This window comes from Simochromis diagramma, unplaced genomic scaffold (assembly GCF_900408965.1).
Source record: "Simochromis diagramma unplaced genomic scaffold, fSimDia1.1 OVJJ01000669.1, whole genome shotgun sequence".
Lineage (NCBI taxonomy): Eukaryota > Metazoa > Chordata > Actinopteri > Cichliformes > Cichlidae > Simochromis > Simochromis diagramma.
The window spans coordinates 5,459,736-5,477,835 of record NW_024387458.1 but is presented as its reverse complement, the minus strand read 5'-3'; the positions used below and the strand labels follow the sequence as shown (position 1 = coordinate 5,477,835).

General features: G+C 40.7%; 1 protein-coding gene across 1 annotated transcript in view; it reads left to right on the top strand.

Moving 5' to 3' along the window:
• The window catches only part of LOC120722865 (ankyrin-3-like), a 132,971-nt gene extending 117,856 nt beyond the window's left edge, over window positions 1-15,115 (top strand). The window contains 9 exon segments of the mRNA XM_040014003.1: window positions 965-1,096; window positions 1,251-1,394; window positions 7,622-8,306; window positions 8,390-8,582; window positions 8,796-8,879; window positions 10,733-10,816; window positions 11,266-11,517; window positions 12,714-12,785; window positions 13,621-15,115. Of these exon segments, the coding sequence (XP_039869937.1) occupies window positions 965-1,096; window positions 1,251-1,394; window positions 7,622-8,306; window positions 8,390-8,582; window positions 8,796-8,879; window positions 10,733-10,816; window positions 11,266-11,517; window positions 12,714-12,761 (1,622 nt within the window). The 3' untranslated portion in view covers window positions 12,762-12,785; window positions 13,621-15,115.
• The last annotated feature ends 2,985 nt before the right edge of the window (window positions 15,116-18,100 follow it).

Genomic DNA, 18,100 nt, shown 5'->3' with positions numbered 1-18,100 from the left:
AGTTTCTCGTGGGTTTAGATTTAGAGTCGTAATTCTAGTCCTTCATTAGCTGCAGACTGTGTCTGACACATTGTTTGGCAGTAATTCATTTCGGTGCTGCAGTTTAATCAGTGCATCAGCACATCCCTCACCTCCTGCTTTGTAGGCAATCAAGTGTAACCTGTAACATGGGCCCAGATCAGACGTAAGTGGTGCAAACATGAAAACTAATTCAAAATGCCACTTTCGCCACACGCATTTTCTAGCTAAATACTGTTGCTGCATTTGTTTTTGCATTTCTACACATTTCCCTTTGTTAGGCATGATACTGTCAGATTTATCAACTGGAGAGCAATCTCTATAAACAGATATCTTCATATGAACATGCCAGATCTGGAAGCTAGGGACACGTTTTCTGTCTGCTTTCTGTTTGTAGTATGAGTTCTAGTCACGTTTGAGCAGGCTTTGGCATGCATGCCAGTAAATAGTGATAAAGTGAAATGATCAGCTATTGTCTCACAATGATTTAACTTTACAAAAAAGAAGGAAGCGATGCATGGCACTGATGGCATCAGGTGCAGCAAAACTGCAGAGCAACAGAAGCACACCACCCACATTCATACCACAGGTGTAAATGCTGGGAATGGCAGTGGCATCATGCTTGCAGGCAGTTCTCCAGAAAGCCAACAACACGTTGTGTCAGCTTGACATGGATGATGTTGTGCATAGCTTGAATGCTGACTGGTTAAAAAGAGGGAACAAGAGAGAACAAGAAAGAGAGCAATAGCTCAATTTAAAAAAAAAAAAAGATAATTAATGGCACTCAACATCCTCAACATGTTTGAATTTCTCTCATGGGAATGGATGGCTGAAAGATCAGATAAAACAAAACATGTAACTTTGGTGGTCAATAATGGCGCTGCAGAAATGTCCTGTTGTGGAACTCCAGCCCTGCAATTCAGCTATCTATATGCTGCTGTTACAGAGCTGGCCAGGGAGCTGGATTTCTCTGTGGATGAGATCAACTTGATCAGAGTGGAAAACCCCAATTCCCTGACGGCACAGAGCTTCATGCTCCTAAAGAAATGGGTGCACAGGGACGGTAAAAATGCCACAAGTAAGTACAGAAGTAGATATGGCTGCTGTATTTCATACTCATATATATTTCAGTTGCTGGTTTATGATAAAACAAATCAATAAAAGGACATTATCAATGTTTGCGATGCCACAACATCACCTTATGAAGCAATTCCTGTCTCTCTCCTCCCCAGCGGATGCTTTAACCGCGGTGCTGACTAAGATCAATCGGTTGGATATTGTGACTTTGCTGGAAGGGCCCATATTTGACTACGGTAACATTTCAGGCACACGCTGCTTTGCCGATGATAACGCAGTATTCCCGGATCAGTCCGATGGTAAAGTGTAGCCCACCCTAGCTGAACTCAGTCTATCTCTCAGTCTATCCCTTCACCCTTCTTCACCACCTCTCTCAGCCAGAGGCAGTCGGACATGACTGCGTAAATAAATATTGAACCAATCAGGCTTTACTAAACTGTGGAAGTTAATGACCAAAGTGAATGAACGCTCCAGCAGGTTCATTGAGTTCAAGTCAGATAATGGACCGTCGGGTAGTAAACGCACTGGAGCCGTGTTTATTGAGCAGTCAGCTTGTTCGTTCACCAACACAGGCCAGTGCAATTCGTTCATAGCACTCAGTCTTTGGAACTGTAATGACAAGTGACAGATTGATAGAAATTCGTTCCCATATTATTGATTTTAATTAAGCGCAGGAAACTCTGTACCATTTTTGGGTGCATGAAACTTTTAGTATGTTTCATTGTTTTTGTCAGATGTACAAAAGCATGATGAAGGAAATGAATGCCGCCTCTGTCCCCGCTGATAAATGCATTTTCTTGAAATCTTGAAATGATTTTTTCAGATGGGGCAGGGCACTGCTTTGTAATTTGGTTTAACAATAGTTATGTTTATGTGTGTTTTTATTAATTAAACACAGCCATGACATGAGAAAACATGAAAACATAATCATAACAACCAATTTTTAACAATGGCATGCTTGCTTTAAGCACTATGGCAGACCCTTTTCTCTCCCTCTTCTGTATTTCTCTCTTTCCTCTTGTATGAAAATGAAGTATGGCAGCAGTTTGTGACTCTGACAGACACATTGAAGGCCATTTCAGAACTTTTACCACAATGTGCTGTTTCCCTCCTCACATTGCAGATATGTTCTCAAATACATTTCAAATGAAAATGCTTTATTTTTTTATATAAATTTGACTGTTTTCCACAGTTAAAACACACTGTTAATATATCTTTAGATAACTAAATTTCAATAAGGAGAGATTACTTGGAAGAATTTAACATGATTTATTGAGATGGAGAAATTCATGTATTTGGTGATTAGACTCTGATGACCCATCATAGCAGAAGAAAATCCCAGCGGTGATGGATTTAGGACAGGACCCCCTGGAGTCTAGACACTGATGGTAGTGAAGATGAAGACTAAGGCTTAAATAGAGCTCTGACTGCGGTGGAGATGGGGAGGTGGTGGGTTGCATGAAAGAGAGTCTAAAAGGTAGGATGACAAGAAAATGATCGAACTAGAGAAATGATGTCAGTACTGAGATTGACAGTGTGGGAAAGCGTAAACATGTAAACAGAAAAGAAGCTGAACACCCAGGAATGCAAGCAGATGAGTGATTACAGATCTTCCTTATTGAACCTAAGCATAAGCTTCATAAAACAGGGGTAGAGCCAAGGGATGGATACGGGGAGCAGCACTGCCGGCTCAAGACACCCAATCCGTTTGACAAGTCAACAACCGCCACATAGTATCAAAGGACTGAAAAGAGAAGCATGTAAAAGTCAATAACAATATTAAACAGCACAATTATATTCAGCAGTAATAATGCTTTTTTATTTCTCTAGCCTGTCTTTTGTCCCTGGCTATTACTGCAGCTCTATTAACCGACTGCCAGTTTTTATTTAAGGAACATGAGTAATGATGACTAATTATTAACTTCTGCCGCCAAATCCAATGCCAACTTTTTACCGTGGATTTTACAGAACCATTGCTATGAATGGAATAAAATAAATCTTTCCACTACCGTTCTTTACTTCTTCAAGAAAAAAGCAGATAACACGCACTAAGTAAAGCCAAATAAGCTCTTCTCTGGATTCAGTAGACGAGTTTAGAGTCTGCTTTGGCACTTTAAAACAAAATTCTGAAATGGTCTCATTTCCAGTCTGTCTAATTAGGTTTTCTTGAAGTCATCTTAACACAAGGATCGGCTGTTGCCTTGAATAACAACAGAGCTGAGGTGATCTTTTTGCAAAGATGATTTCTTGGGGAACCGACTTAAGTAGATTAACAAAATGCATGGCTATGGCTTTGTGTGAAGGGCTGCCTGCTCTGTTGTTGTTGACTCACATTAATACACTTCTAACACTCTTTAAATGGGCGAAGCCTTTTCAACACATCCAGAAGTGTTTTTTTTTTTTTTTGATGACTTGCACATTTTGATCTGGATGTGCTCTGTTCCACACGGCACTCACAGATGAGTTGAAAATGAAACGCCTTTTTTCAAAGTGTACAGTGTATACTAATGCTTCTGTGTCACTGCTGTTAGCTATGTGTGATACCTGTCATCTCCTGGTTCCTCCGAGCCTCCAGCCTCTACGCTCCACTGTAGCTTCCTCTGCTTTGAGACCAGCAGACTCCCTGCCTCTTCATCCTCCTCTTCCTCTTGCTTCTGAGTGACTAATTTCCACAGCAAATGCCCTTGTCTACTGAGCAGCACTAATCAGCTACTTCCCACCAATGGCTACCTTTTGCTAACCTCAGCAGCTTCAAGATCCAGTCATAGCTTCTGCTCCCACCCTTGCAGTTGAGTAGAATAAGACTAGAACAGCACAGTCTGTCATTACTAACAGCTTTCTACAGGTTGTGGAGGAACATAGCAATCTTACAGCTCTTTGGTGAGAGTTTAAGATCGCTCTTGTCAGCCTCTGCGCAAGCTGGATGACACTGAGAGCTAATTGCTGTCAAGGCCCATTTCAGACGCTCTTATCCATGGCATAGAAGTGCTCCAGGGGAGTCTCTTAACAGTAAAGCTCATTTAACCCAGTATACATTTGCCAAACCAAACCTTAAAGACTATCAAGTCTTAAAAAAATCACTGTAAGGTTGAGAAGTTATTGTTTGGTTTGGCAAATGTGAATCATGGCCTTTCTTCTGAACTTTTCGATGTGAAACATTCAGGATCTTTTTCCATGAAACAGTCTAAACATTGTGACATACTGTGTAATTTCCTTTTAGTAAGAAATCTGATGTGAGGTGTTATCAGGTTCTGCAACTTTGTCCAGAAACCATACTTGATCTGAATTTAATCAGATTTCGACATCACGTCCTTGTGCACCACCAGACCGCTTTCAACTGGCTGCCATTTTTAGATCGCTCCATGAAAGTCGTTCTGACCGCTGACTGTGATTTCAGCATGAACCTCAAACTTGCAGATTGAGCCTACATGACCTTTTGAGTTTAACATCATTGGTGATGAGAGTTTTTCCACCAACAATCTAGAGACAAAAGAGCAGGTATGAATGTACAAAGAACAGGAAAAACTTGAGTAGCTAATGTATTTGCCTCCCCCCAAAAATATGACACAACCACAAGGTAATTAAGACATACTGCACCACGCACACGCATAAATGCTGGCAATGCGTCGGCCGCTCACATTAAAAGATTCACCACAGATGTGAGATTGATCCTGGGGAACAGGATCAGGCATCCTTTAGATGTCTTAGAAGGATGACGAGTTCTGATGGGGGAACTTCGAGGAAGCCATGTTTCACCAGCAAATAGTGGATTAAAAAGGAAGAAATAACAAAATCACCATCTCTCCTCATCTGATTTGGTGAGGAGAGATGCAACTTTAGTCATTTTGCCTAAATGATTTGAGATAGACTCATTTTTATGATAGACTGGGGGAGATTCAGTGCGCATCACAGAGGCACAAGTGCACATGGTAAGGATGGGACTTTCATGGAGCGATCTACAGAACAGCACATGCAGGTTTTATGGACAGGGTCACAAAACCGCATACTTTAGTATTAGAACTTGGAATTTATAGAGTCTAGACTTTTAGTATTTCCAAGCATTTGCCCTTTCTCTTTTCATAAACATCTCCTCCTCTTTAAACCTAGACTGTAAAATCCCAGTTTTCCAGCAAAAAAATGATAAAATTATTGAAATTATTTGACTACCCTGGGGTGAAGGGTCCAAAGAGATGATACTCCTGCTGACTATGGTGCCTCTTCTTGCTTATCAGCTGAGATGAGCAACCCGATGAGTCCTACGCTCAATCTCTTCGCTTCTGCAGCTTCGTAGATTTTAAGCCTTCATCAGTCACATTTTCACTTCATTGTCTGTGTGTTTGACCTGTTTTATTTTTACATGCCTTGTTCTGTCTTCTAACCAGTTTTTGTCTAACATTTGTTCTGTGCCTTTTGTTCTGTCTTGTGAACCTTGCTAATTGCAACAGCTCCAAAACGTCTTAGAAGTCCTCAAATGCCTCAGCCTTCCCCTCTGCACACCACCTCCCTTTCTTCTAACGCTCCACCCGTTCAAACCACACATATCAACACTTTCTCTTCCTCCTCTGTCTTTTTCTTCCCATCTCCCCCTTCCACACCTCCTGTTTACCTCCTGCCTGTGGCCCCTGTTCTCCCTCACTTCTTCACTCTGCCTTATTCCCCTCCTCTTCCCTCCTCCCCTCAAAGTCCTTTTAGCTGCCCTTCTTTCTTCTCTCCTCACTTTCCGCCCTCGGCCCTCTCCAAGCCCCTTCCTCCTCTTTCTTCCTCACTCCCAACTCTTCACCTTTTACCGCCTCCTCATTCTGCCTCTCCTACATCTGCTGAGTCTTCTCTCCCTTGTGCCTCTCCTCGCACCTTATCAGCTACTACTGTCCCTTCTTCTCCCTCTCCACCTTTACGTCCTCCCTCTTCTACACCTCCTCTCTGTCCTTGCTCTTCATCCTCTTCTCCACCTCAAAATCGCCATCCTCTATCTCCACCTCCCCCATCTCCCCCATCCTCTCCCCTCCCTCCTGGTGTTCCTCCTTACTTCAGGCAAGATCGTTCAGTTCCTGAGGTTTACATTTAGAGGCCTGTGTGCTTCTCACTGCCTTTTGTTTGAACCAGCACAACTAAGCTACCTGAACTCTTCTCAAGCTTTTGCTCATAAACTGACCTAATTACTGAAAATGAAGTCCAGCTTGTTTTAAAGTCTCCCGCCTCACTAACTTCACTAATGTTGCATTTATTTGAGTGAGGCTGGGTCTAAGGCTACGTAGGTTTAAAAAGAAAACTCAAGTGCCAATTTTAGGCTACATAAACAGTATATGCCAGGTTTTTGGTTTTATTTTTATATTTTGTGTATTTCTGTTTCCACCACTTTTTGATGTGGTCATGTCTACTCGGTAGGGCTGGTTCAAAAGTCATTTAAAAGTACTTGAAATTATTGATTATTTTTCTACTTCTAGAGGCGGCAGAACAAAATTTAAACACAACAAATCTGATGTTCGTATATATTACAGATCGAGTACAACTGGAATAGCGTTATCATTTATCCACAGGAATAAATTCCAGAGTCTGGTTTGAACTCTGGTTTGTTCTGCAAGAAGCAATCCAGTACTGGCACAACACATTCGGAGAGAAATGCAGCCAGAGCCACAAAAGTGTAGAAATATCTGTCTTAGATGGCATGGTGTACAAAGCAGGAGAGATGTTTCCTCTAAGTGAAGAAGTAGATTAATGAACTCACTCTGGACACCGATTGTGCAAACTATCCTCAACACATCGTGCATTTAAAGTAGCTGAACACCTGATGAATGGCCTGTTTTTTTTCAGAAGAGACATGAAGGGCAGGCCTCTCTTAACAACAATGTGGGTGTTTATCCTTTTTATTTCCAAACTGTATGTCCTAATTAAATTCGTAGTTGTAAAAATATGTCGCAACAAATCAGCTGAAAGCACACTGTGACCTTTGTAGATGTGTATAGGTGTGTGTAGCATCTAAAGAGCCAGATGTGTTTCTGAGCAGTTCACAAAGATTAAATTATAGCTTAAAGGAGCAGCGGCTCCCATTCAGCCGGCAAATTCCACTGTAAATATTGCTCCATGTCTGCTCTATGTGTATGTGATTTGAGATTAAATACGGATGTAATACTTTGCCTCCATAGTCTTTAAAGGTAATGGCATGACGTATTTTTTTTCTTGTTTCAATTTAATATATTTCTGAATACTAAAATTCACCCACCAAATACACAAATACCACAAGCAGAATCTAGAGGTGCAGTTCCCAGGAAGTTACCACTGGGTGTAAACCGACAAATAACTTTATAATATGTAAAGTTGTGTTTACATCTTATTCTGCTCCTTAATCACTTACACTTGTGACTTTTGAACAGATGCTACCCTTAAATGTTTCAAATGTTTCTCATTTCATCACCTCCACCACTTTACTTCTCCTTCCCTCCCTCTTCCAACCCTCTTTTTTTTTTTTATCTTTACCCCCTCTTCGATCCTCTTATCCTCTAATCCTGTACTCCTACAATCCACCCAGGCTACGACAATATAGATCTGGAGCTCCAAACCCCCTCAGACCTCAACTACGTGCCCCCAACCCCACTGCGCTCAGACGACTTCTTTAGCGAGGGCGATCCTTTAGTAGAGTCCCATAACAAGTCCATGCTTACTAGACCTAGCGACCTCTCTCTCACTCAGACCACCAGCACCTCCAGCAGCGACCCCCTCACAGTGGCCCCGGGTCCAGGCTCCACTGCCACAGAGCTACCTATTGCTGGGCCTGAAGATACAGAAACTGAGATGTTTACTGAAGAAAAAACAGGATTGGTGTGTGTAGAGAGGCCAGATAATGACAGACGGTTGGTAGAGCAATCAGGAAAGGAGACAGAAGAAGTAAAAGCAGGAGACCATCTTGTTTTGGAGAGTCAGGGAGGGGCCGTAAAAGAGAAGGCTACCGCAGACACTGGTCTTGGAAATGGAGTGGAGGAAGAAGAGGAGGAGGAAATGACGCAGGAGAGGTTGCAGAGTCTGCTGGAGGATTTAAAGCTGGAAGAGGGCATGGAGGAAGAGGAGGTGTCAGAGGAGCTTGTGAATGCCATCCTTGAACAAGTACGGAAAGCAGAAAAAGACATTTATTCAGTTCCAGGCAGGAGCAGTGAGACGTCTGGCGCAATCGGGGAGTCAGCAGCCCCTGGCCCCAGCCCGGGCTCTGAGAAGGGCAGGTAGGACTTGACTTTATTTGAAATTCATTGTCACGTCTTTCTGCTCCCAGGTGTATTGTCCTAAATCTCTTTAACTCGTCCAGCCCTGACAGTCTAGCTGATTCGCTAGAGGAGCCCCAGGTTCAGACCAACAAACAGAATGGAGGTCAGACTGAAGCAGCCAGGGAAGGGATGGAAAAGGTGCCCAGGAGGAAGGAATCCCAGGAGGACAGCAGCACAGCGGGACCAAGCAGAGGAGACAAGGACGGAGGCAACAGGTCCCAGCACAAAGTCCAGGTGGGAATCGGTCCTTCACAGAGAATCTTGTCTTGAAGCCTTGAAAAAGTCTTTAACTGTATATTATATTATTCTCCTTCTGTTGTTATGTGGGCTTAAAATATTTAACCTCTGAGATTAGCCCAATTCTTCTGTCATATGTTAACTTTCCATATGAATCCCACACACTCTGGCCTCGTTGACATTACTCTGCTGCTGGGCTGCCTTCATCAGGAGAGTGTTAGAGAGAAGGAGTCCGACTCTGATGAGGAGACCACTGTCACTACCAGGGTGATACGCAGACGGGTTGTACTCAAGGTCTGTTAGGCCTGGTGTGCAGAGACATGTTGAAGCAGAGTGCAGTGGACCGATAGCGTGTGAAGAAGAGTGATACCAGAGAGACTGAACAGAAGCTATTTGCTATGTGTGCTGAGCATGACAGTAGCAGTGTTTTTGTGCAAGTTTGTTAACATGGAGTGGAGTGTGTGCGCAGCTATAGTAACTTTAAAAGATAACTGGAGACGGGATATGTGCGAGGAAACAAAGAGACATTTTTTTAGATTAACATATGACCCAAAGAGGAGTTCTAAATTTTCTCTAAATTGAAATAGAAACTTGACTACAGCTGTTTATACGTTTAGCTTTGCTATAGTATTAAGTTCTAATTGCTTGCTTGCCTTGCTTGTGCTCTTCTACCTGGATGGTGGATTGTTGGTTGTGCTTTACCATATATATTTAATTTACCGAATAAAAGGAATGTGCCAAACTTCTTCTGAGGGGGGAAGAAAAGGTGGCCTTTGATTTAAGCTTCTTTTCAGCTAGAAGCAACTAATAGATATTTTAATTATTGATGCTAAGTGCTAAGTGTTTCCAGGGAGTCATCAGTTAATTGCTTAGTGTAAAAAAATAAAATAAAAATCAGAAAATAGATTCATAAAGCCCTAAGTGAAGCTTTGATACTAATTAACAAGATTAAAGCAGCATATATTTACTTAGGATAGCTGAAATTAAATAAACTGTGGCGATTTTTGCCTAATGCTGCTTTGGAATTGACACACTGCCCATGTTGGAACACATTTCCAAAGTGGAAAAAGTCTGCTTGAAGATCTTATAAATTTAATAAGAATAAAAAAACTAAACTAAAGCAAGAATATAACATGTACAGTATTCACAGACTTTGCTGTGACAATGAAAATTGAGCTCCGGTGCATCCTGTTTCCACTGAAAGTACTCCAGCCATCATTCAGCATTCAACACAACCTCTTCACACCCTCCACAAAAGGCCGAACTGGCTCAACACCAGTAGATACCAGTTATATTCTATATTCTTTATTGTTTTGTTACAATCTCTGGCTCTATCAAGGTTCATTTTGAGGTGATAATAATAATAATAATAATAATAATGGATTGGATTTATATAGCGCTTTTCAAGGCACCCAAAGCGCTTTACAATGCCACTATTCATTCACTCTCACATTCACACACTGGTGGAGGCAGCTACAGTTGTAGCCACAGCTGCCCTGGGGCAGACTGACAGAAGCGAGGCTGCCATATCGCGCCATCGGCCCCTCTGGCCAACACCAGTAGGCAAGTAGGGTAAAGTGTCTTGCCCAAGGACACAACGACCAGGACAGAGAACCCGGGGATCGAACCGGCGACCTTCCGGTTACAGATGCGATTCCCAACCCCCTGAGCCACGGTCACCCATAATAAGATGCATTTGTATGGTTTTTGAACGGGGTTTCGCCTGAACTTTTATTTTTCCATCTATGGACACATCCTTCTGAAGCTTTGTTTAAAAGAAACACTTTTATTGTATTCTTTCCGTATTTCTATATTATAAATGTCTTTTAAACAGCATTTGGTGTTTCCAGTGCTTTTGCTGCTGCTGGCTTGGGTTTTGAAATTTGGATGTGTTGCGACGGCAGGATGCAGTATTACATTACATTATTTAACAAACCTGCCGATCTAAATACTCACCTTTCCACTTTATATGATAAATATGTTCTAGGGCAAATACCCTGGTTTTGCATCCATTGTGATTTGTGGGCTGTTTGGAAATGCTTCTTTATTTATTTGATGAATAACAGTCTTGGAGCTAACCCTACCTGCACCTTTACCTTCCTCATTTCTTTCTCACTTTTCCATCCAAATAAAAACTTTCACCCCAGGGAGAGGAGGCCAGAAACATTCCTGGAGACTCTGTGACAGAGGAGCAGTTCATAGATGAAGATGGGAATCTGGTCACCAGAAAAGTAACCAGTCTTTCTCCTCCATTGCTTTTCTTGTCTTACACCACATGTATATGCCATGTACAGCCACAGTAAAATTTAATAGGGAAAACGATGAACCATGGAAGGCACAAATCTGTTATGTGAGCTCGATTTGTTTCCCCTTTGGCCATACGCCCTTGGTTTGTGATTGATTGGTTATCTCACCCTCCAGTTTGCTGTCCATGTGCAGACTAGAGGGATTAGATGACCAGTACCCTTCAAAACTGAGGGTTTGGGCCAAGGAGGGGAATTCAGATTGGACCTCATTGTCACAATGATGCCGATAACCTCTTAGATGCATGAACCAAACCTATCACATACCATCCCATTGACTTTTACACGACACCTCTACATATCTCCCTCATCCTTTTTTGCATCACTTCTCTCAACTCCCCCACCCTCCTCCTGCTAACATGCTTCTTCCCCTCCAGGTGATCAGAAAGGTTGTACGCAGAGTGTTCAGCTCAGAGGAAAGGAGGCAAAGTGAAGGCGAATTTATTGCAGCAGAAGAACCTGCTGCTGCTGCTGGTGGGGGAGGTGTTGGTGGTGGTGTAGCCTCAGGTGGAGCTGACACTGCTTCTTCATCAGGAGCGGCAGCAAGAGCCACGGGGGGGAAGGGCAAGAAGAAGGGGAAGCGATCCCGACACGGCCACAAGGAGGAGCCTCAAAGAGTGAAAGCTGAGGTTGCTGTCGAAACAAACTGCCTGACTTAGTGAGCTGAGGTGTCTGCATGAAGCTGTAGCTTTGTGTAAACTCTTAATCACCCTTTAGATGAGCAGAGGACACACATTCTGACAGCATTAAGGCAGCCATAAACCAAAATAAACTGCATTCCAGTGAGGGGAGGTGTACTACAAAGCGAGATTAATGGGTTAGTGAGGTATGTTTAGCCTGGCTAGATCACCATGGCAACTTCTGCTGAACAGATAACATGGTCCAGAGTGGTTAATGTTCAGGGTTTTGTTGTAAAATTGTCTAGAAGCATCAGCATAAGTTTTAGTTCAGGTTCAAGGCCCTTCTTGCCCCAAGTGTCCTATGAGTTGAACCTGAAGCACCATTGAGCTGCGATTAAGACCAGAAAAGCGTTTGTGATTTAAAAAAAAAAAAAAAAAAAAAAAAACAGCACTTAAAAGTCCAGCTAAAATTTGGGCAAAGCAGGTTGGTCAGGAGAAGCAAGAGGCAGGTGAGCAAAGATAAAATGCCATGGCCACATCGTCACTGGGGACCTCAAGTAGATTTATAAATACACATCAGTTTACGCATGTAAAAAGAGAAGATGAAGATCTTGGCTAAGATTGGTTTATCCATACAAAATGGTAAAATGACAGAAGTGTCAAATGTAATGACTAAATTGTGATGTTCATGCAACTTAAACTTTATTTTGACATTCAGGTTTTGTTTGCTGTCTCCTGTTTGAAAAATTGAGTGTGGGTTTATGAAATGCTGTGCAGTTTAGAACAATTTCATAACAGCAACCTTACTGTCTGAATACAGTTTGCAGTGGTTGCAGTGTGTGTTTCCTCAGTAGCAGCTACAGCCTCTAGGTTGAGACTAGGCCGAGTTTGAGAACTACTAATATCAAGTGATTCAACTAATATAGAATGTCGTTATTCTCTCTATTAAGCATGTGTGCTTTCATTTGCAAATGTACAGATGTAGTAATTTTAACATTTTTTCACTCCTTAAACTCCTCTTTCCTCCAGCATGCTGCCTGATGTAGAAGATGAACCAAACTGTGCTTCATTAACACTCACCGATCATGCCTTGCCTGAGTTTAGTACTGATATTTCCTTTCTCTCTCTCTCTCTTTTTGTTTTGCTTTTTTTTTTTCCCGTCTTGTGCTGAACCTCGCTGCTTTTCTTAATCTCCTTCTGCCAAGCCTGGAGACGGTGCCAACAAGAAACCAGGGAGGAAGAGTCATTCTTAACAGTAGAGCTCTCAACTACAACTGGTAAGAGGCCACTCATAAAGACACTAAAAACTCCCATAAGTTACCAAATATTCACCTATAGACCATAAAGATTAATTATGTATGTTTTCTGTAAATACAATAAGAATATACTATTTTTTGCTTAATATAAAGTATGGTATATAAAGACATGTTTAGCTGAAGACTTTAATTCTGAAATTTAGAGGTAAGACCACTCAGATGTCTGTATGCTGAGTATGAAGCCATCTACCTTTTAACTCTGATGTAATCAGGAAGACAACTGAGTTTTTCAACTGGAATAAAATTGTCAGTGCTGTTGTACTCCCAGGCATTACAGTCAAGCGCACCATGCAGATCCTTATTAACAAGAATATTTGCAAGGATTTAAAAGCTAGCAATAATTTAAGTTGCTAGTTGACATCTAAATGTGACTTTTATGTTCTAGTTAGTATTTAAAAAAATATAACCTTACGTTGTATGTAAACAAAGATGAAAACGAATCACTTGCGAGGTTTTGTAGGACACTTTCTGTTACGTTCCAGAGTTAACTAAAGCTATCAAAATGATATGAACAAACAATTGTTTATGACTTCATGTCCAAAATCTCTTTGTACTGTGTTGAACAGATACTGGAGATGAACTAGTGTCAGGTGGTACTTTCATGTAATTCCAATTTGTACCACAAGGTGGTGCAGTGAATAAATAAAACATATAAACAGGAGAATTAATTAAAAACACAATTACAATCTAGGCCAAGAAAGACAAAAAAAGATATTTAAAACTGCAATCCTAAAGCAGAAAAGTACTTTTTTTATACAACAACCAATCTGAAGTATAAACTTTCCTTTACACTCAGGTCCATGGACATCCACCTGTGACCCCCACACATGACCCTGGGAGGAAAAACAGACCGGAGCCAATGAAACCGGGAGCCAACACGTGTCTGAAGCTTTCGCTTTACAACGCATGGTTTTCAGCAAGACAACACGTTACTTTTCTTTGATTTCGCATGAGCATGTCACCAAACTCACTCACTGTTGGAAAACAACACCGAAGGACACGCATGGACGTGAGCTGGAAACTTCTTTAATCTTTGGCAAATGAAAGGCGTCTGTGACCAAAGACGGCACAAACAGCGGGGGAAAAGACTTCACTCTCTCAGACACTCGCCTTGTATGGCTTTATTTTTTCCTCCTGCACTCACGGTATTGGGGTGCACCATGTGGTTCTTTTATAAAACAAAACAAAGGAGATATAATAGTACCTGGGTGTTTTTGTTGTACATAAATGACACTGTATAAAATCTTTACAAAAAAAAGAATTGGTAGCTTCACAGATTGTTTATGCACTGATTTGAGTTGATGAAGCTTTGCAGAGCCAGTGCATTTGTATTGAGAGGTCGACACTTTTCGTGCAGCCTGGAGTGTGTCTTCTGACGTGCTCTTCCCAAATATAAAAAGGAACAAAAAAAAGCTGTATGTGAATGAAACGAATGGAGAGAAAAAATGATGCTTGATTTTCAACAGAGGACATTTTCTTTAAAAGCAACAGCTACTCTGCTCTGTCTGAGGGACATTCTTCAGAGAAATGATATTTTGCTGCATGTTATGTCACTTTATTTTTAACGCTTTCCTTTCTTTCTCTTAATTCAAAGCACTGTAATACAACTTAGAGAGGGTGTGATGGTACTTCTGTCTGTGTGAGCACTCATAGTAACCCAAACATCTGTCATCTATAACTGTTTTGTTTTGTTTTTTATTTAATTTCTTTTTCTTTTCTTTTTTTTACAAATGAAATGACACTCCACATCCTAGTGGCGAGATAGTACAGCATCCTTCTTATGCAACAGGAAAGTACTGACACTGTCCAATGCATCTTTCAGACTAGCACATTGTTAGCTCTAGACCGCTAGCAACGCTGTGTGTGTGTGTGCGTTTGTCTGTGTGTGCGCGTGTGTGTGTTTAACATTAAGAAAAAAAATCCATGCATACTAGAAGTGTATATTTAAACCTTTAGTTCTACTGTGGTTTTTAAAAGGGGACTTTTACGTTGATGATTTTTATCCTGTTTATTTGCTTCTATTTACATGAGAACAGAGAATCTCATTTTTAGCCCCATCACTCAAATCGAAATCTTTGTAATCACACACAAATCACTGTCAGTTATTAAAAATGTGACTTTCTGTTCATGTGTAAATTGTTTTTCTGTTTTGTTTTTTTCATATGAATCCACCCTAAGCATCCATTGTTGATAATAAATCTGGTACCGACATGTATGACAAACCAACATAGCCTACACTGGATGATCCAAGTAATTATTTAAGCAGAAAAATAAATTGTGTTTAAACTGAACCTCTGCTAGTCAGTCTGATTTCTCTTTCTGGTTGCACAGGCCCAATGAAATACTGGCATGAATCATACCGATGTCTTTAAGACGTCAAGAAACCTCATGGAAACTAAAAGACAATAAAAGACCTGAAGATGTAGGCTGAAGAGCTTTGTGTATCACAACATACTTGCCTCACATGCTAGTGTCCACCAGTAAATAATGCCAAATAAATGAAATACAGTCACTAAACATGTGGCCCATTCTCCTTGTAAAGGCAGTATTACACACTACATTACATTACACAATATAAATAGTTAAAAATAATAATTGTATACACGTCTTAAACCAAATGCAGAATAAGGGTATTTAGGGGGCTATATGTCCGTGCTTCCATGCCACTTGTGACCTACAATGGCCCAGTCATGATCTTAACTAAACACTGGTTATGTGACCCCGTACATTCTGCATCTAACAAATTTTACATAAAAATATATATTTAAAAAATTATTGTATGTATAAAAAAAAGACCTTTGCAACTTTTTCAGTTATATGTCAACATCTGGCATAAATTAAACATGCAGATCATCAAGAATGTGATTTCCATAATGGATTGGTCAGGGTTAACAGGGTGCCGGTGGAAACTGTGCTACTGTTAGCTAAAGACAAATGAAGAGGAGAAGGGGAAGGCATGATGGAACCATCATTGGTAAAGAGAAAGAGCTGATGGGACATGCAGAGGGTTGGTGTAACAGAGGAGGACGCTAATGATGGGGTGAGTTGAAGGTGATCTGTTGTGGTGACCCCAAAACTGAGTAGAGAAGAAGAAAAAGAGGAATTTGACCAATAAAATCGCTGAAAAATATCATTCTATGTTTCGCAGACTACCATGTTTCAACCGCTTGGTACAGTGAAAACCAAAGAACATCCAAGAATTCCAAATATGCAAATACAGCATTTCTTTTTGGAAAAACTAGACCAACTATACTTTTTTATCAAAATTATTGGAGATTTGTTTTTTTAATAATGTTTCAACAATAAAAAACTACTGATCGATCTATCTATAAATGAAATATACATTTATATCTGTAATTTTCATTTATAGTGACTCTGAAAAGATAAGATGTGAAGCTCTATATAAGAAGGTATTAATTGTGAAATCATACAGAGCTGTTTTTATAATTAAAACACATACAATGATGCTGGATAAAAGAAATATCTTAATATTTTACACAAATTTTGCATATGACTTCTTAATATTTCCAGTAATTGCCCCACAATCTAGCTAGGATTCGAACGATTGGTTCATGAAAACAGTAAAATTTGAACTGAACCATCAGAGCGCTGCAAAGCTCTCAAAATATAATAAGTTCAAAATAACCCATATCTTATACTGGGAATTGGTGCAGCTCTTCTGTTAACTTCTTATCTGAAACAAGACATTTTAGCTGTCTTTCTGTCAACTTTATTCTGATTATAAAAGGTTTGGACTGCAGGTATGTGGATCTGCTCCATGACATCGTCCAATCTCAGTAGAAAAACTTTGTAAAATCCCAAGTCTGAGATTTTTGGCTAACGGGGCGTGCGTTTTGGTTTTCTCTTTGTTATATTGTTACATGTTGTTGTAACTTCTGCTGCCCTCTTGGACAGGTCTATCTTGAAAACGAGATTTTAATCTCTTTTAAATGTATGTGAATTTTTCACCTGATTGGAATATTCAAAATGAAATCTTATAACAAAAAGGACTTTAAGCCAAAATTAAAAAAAGACTGGATTTCAGAGTTAACATCATTTAATCTCTGAAACTGAAATCTAACAGTAAGACCTGACTGATGTAACCTGACTGTTTGGATTAATAAGTAGTACCTAATCTCAGCCTTAAAGACTTTAATAGACTGATCAGCTGGATGGATTCATCCCCGCGAGTTATTAGATGTCTTTTCAGTTCGTCTTTCCTCAGGAATGTTTTCCCACGGGATGTGTCAGCCCTCCTTTGTGGACACCCATGTGTTTGGTAAGTGAAGCTTTTCCCACAGACATTACACAGATAGAGCTTCTCACCTGTGTGGGATCTCATGTGGATCTTCAGCGCGTCGGGCTTATACAACTTTTTATCACAGATCACGCTTTGATGTGTGTTTTCAGAGCGCCCCTTTGCCCAAACTCTTTCCTGCAGATCCTGCACAGAAACAGCTTCTCCTCCGTATGGATTCTCATGTGAGCCTTCATGTATTCTTCAAAGCTAAAGCTCCGACCACACACGCTGCAAACACATGGTCTCTCCCCAGTGGGACCTCTCATATGCCCCTTCAGATTTCCATTTTGAGTAAACGCTTTCCCGCAGACAGTGCAGACAAATGGTTTCTCTCCTGTGTGTGTTCTCATGTACAGCTCCGTGTGTTTGTGGCCTTCAAAATGTTTGCCGCAAACTTCACAGTCATTTATTTGGGGGTAAGCTTACAAGCGAAGCTTCAAGGTTTCCTGGGTCTCAAAATGTTTCCCACACACGCCACACATATCTGCATCCTTCTTGCCTTCCTGCACATGCTTCAAGAAAGAGGTAGCAGAAAGACTTGCTAGAGAAATCCCACTTCCTGTGTCCCTTAGACTTTGTTTTTTCTGTCCGTTTTATCACTCTGTTCACTTTTCTTCCAGTCCTCATCACTCTCACCCTCTGTACTCTCAGCATCAGAAAGGTCTGCCTCAGATGTTTTCCACAGACTTCACAAACATCTGCACTTTTTTTTTCCATGCGTCAGTGCACATTTCAGAAAAATGCATCTGTACTGGAAAAACTCTGCAACAACTGCATTCAGTATTTGGTTTTTGTTTGTTGTAGCTGTTCTCGGAGAACGATTTTTCATCTTTTTTGGAAAGATTTTCCATTCACTTTGTAAACATCCATACCTGGAGTTCCTGTCCGAGGCGTTCTTGTCTTTGATTTAAGTAGCTCATCGTTTATGTCTTTATCTTGACTCCCACCTTTTGTATTTTTGTTGACAGTACCTTTA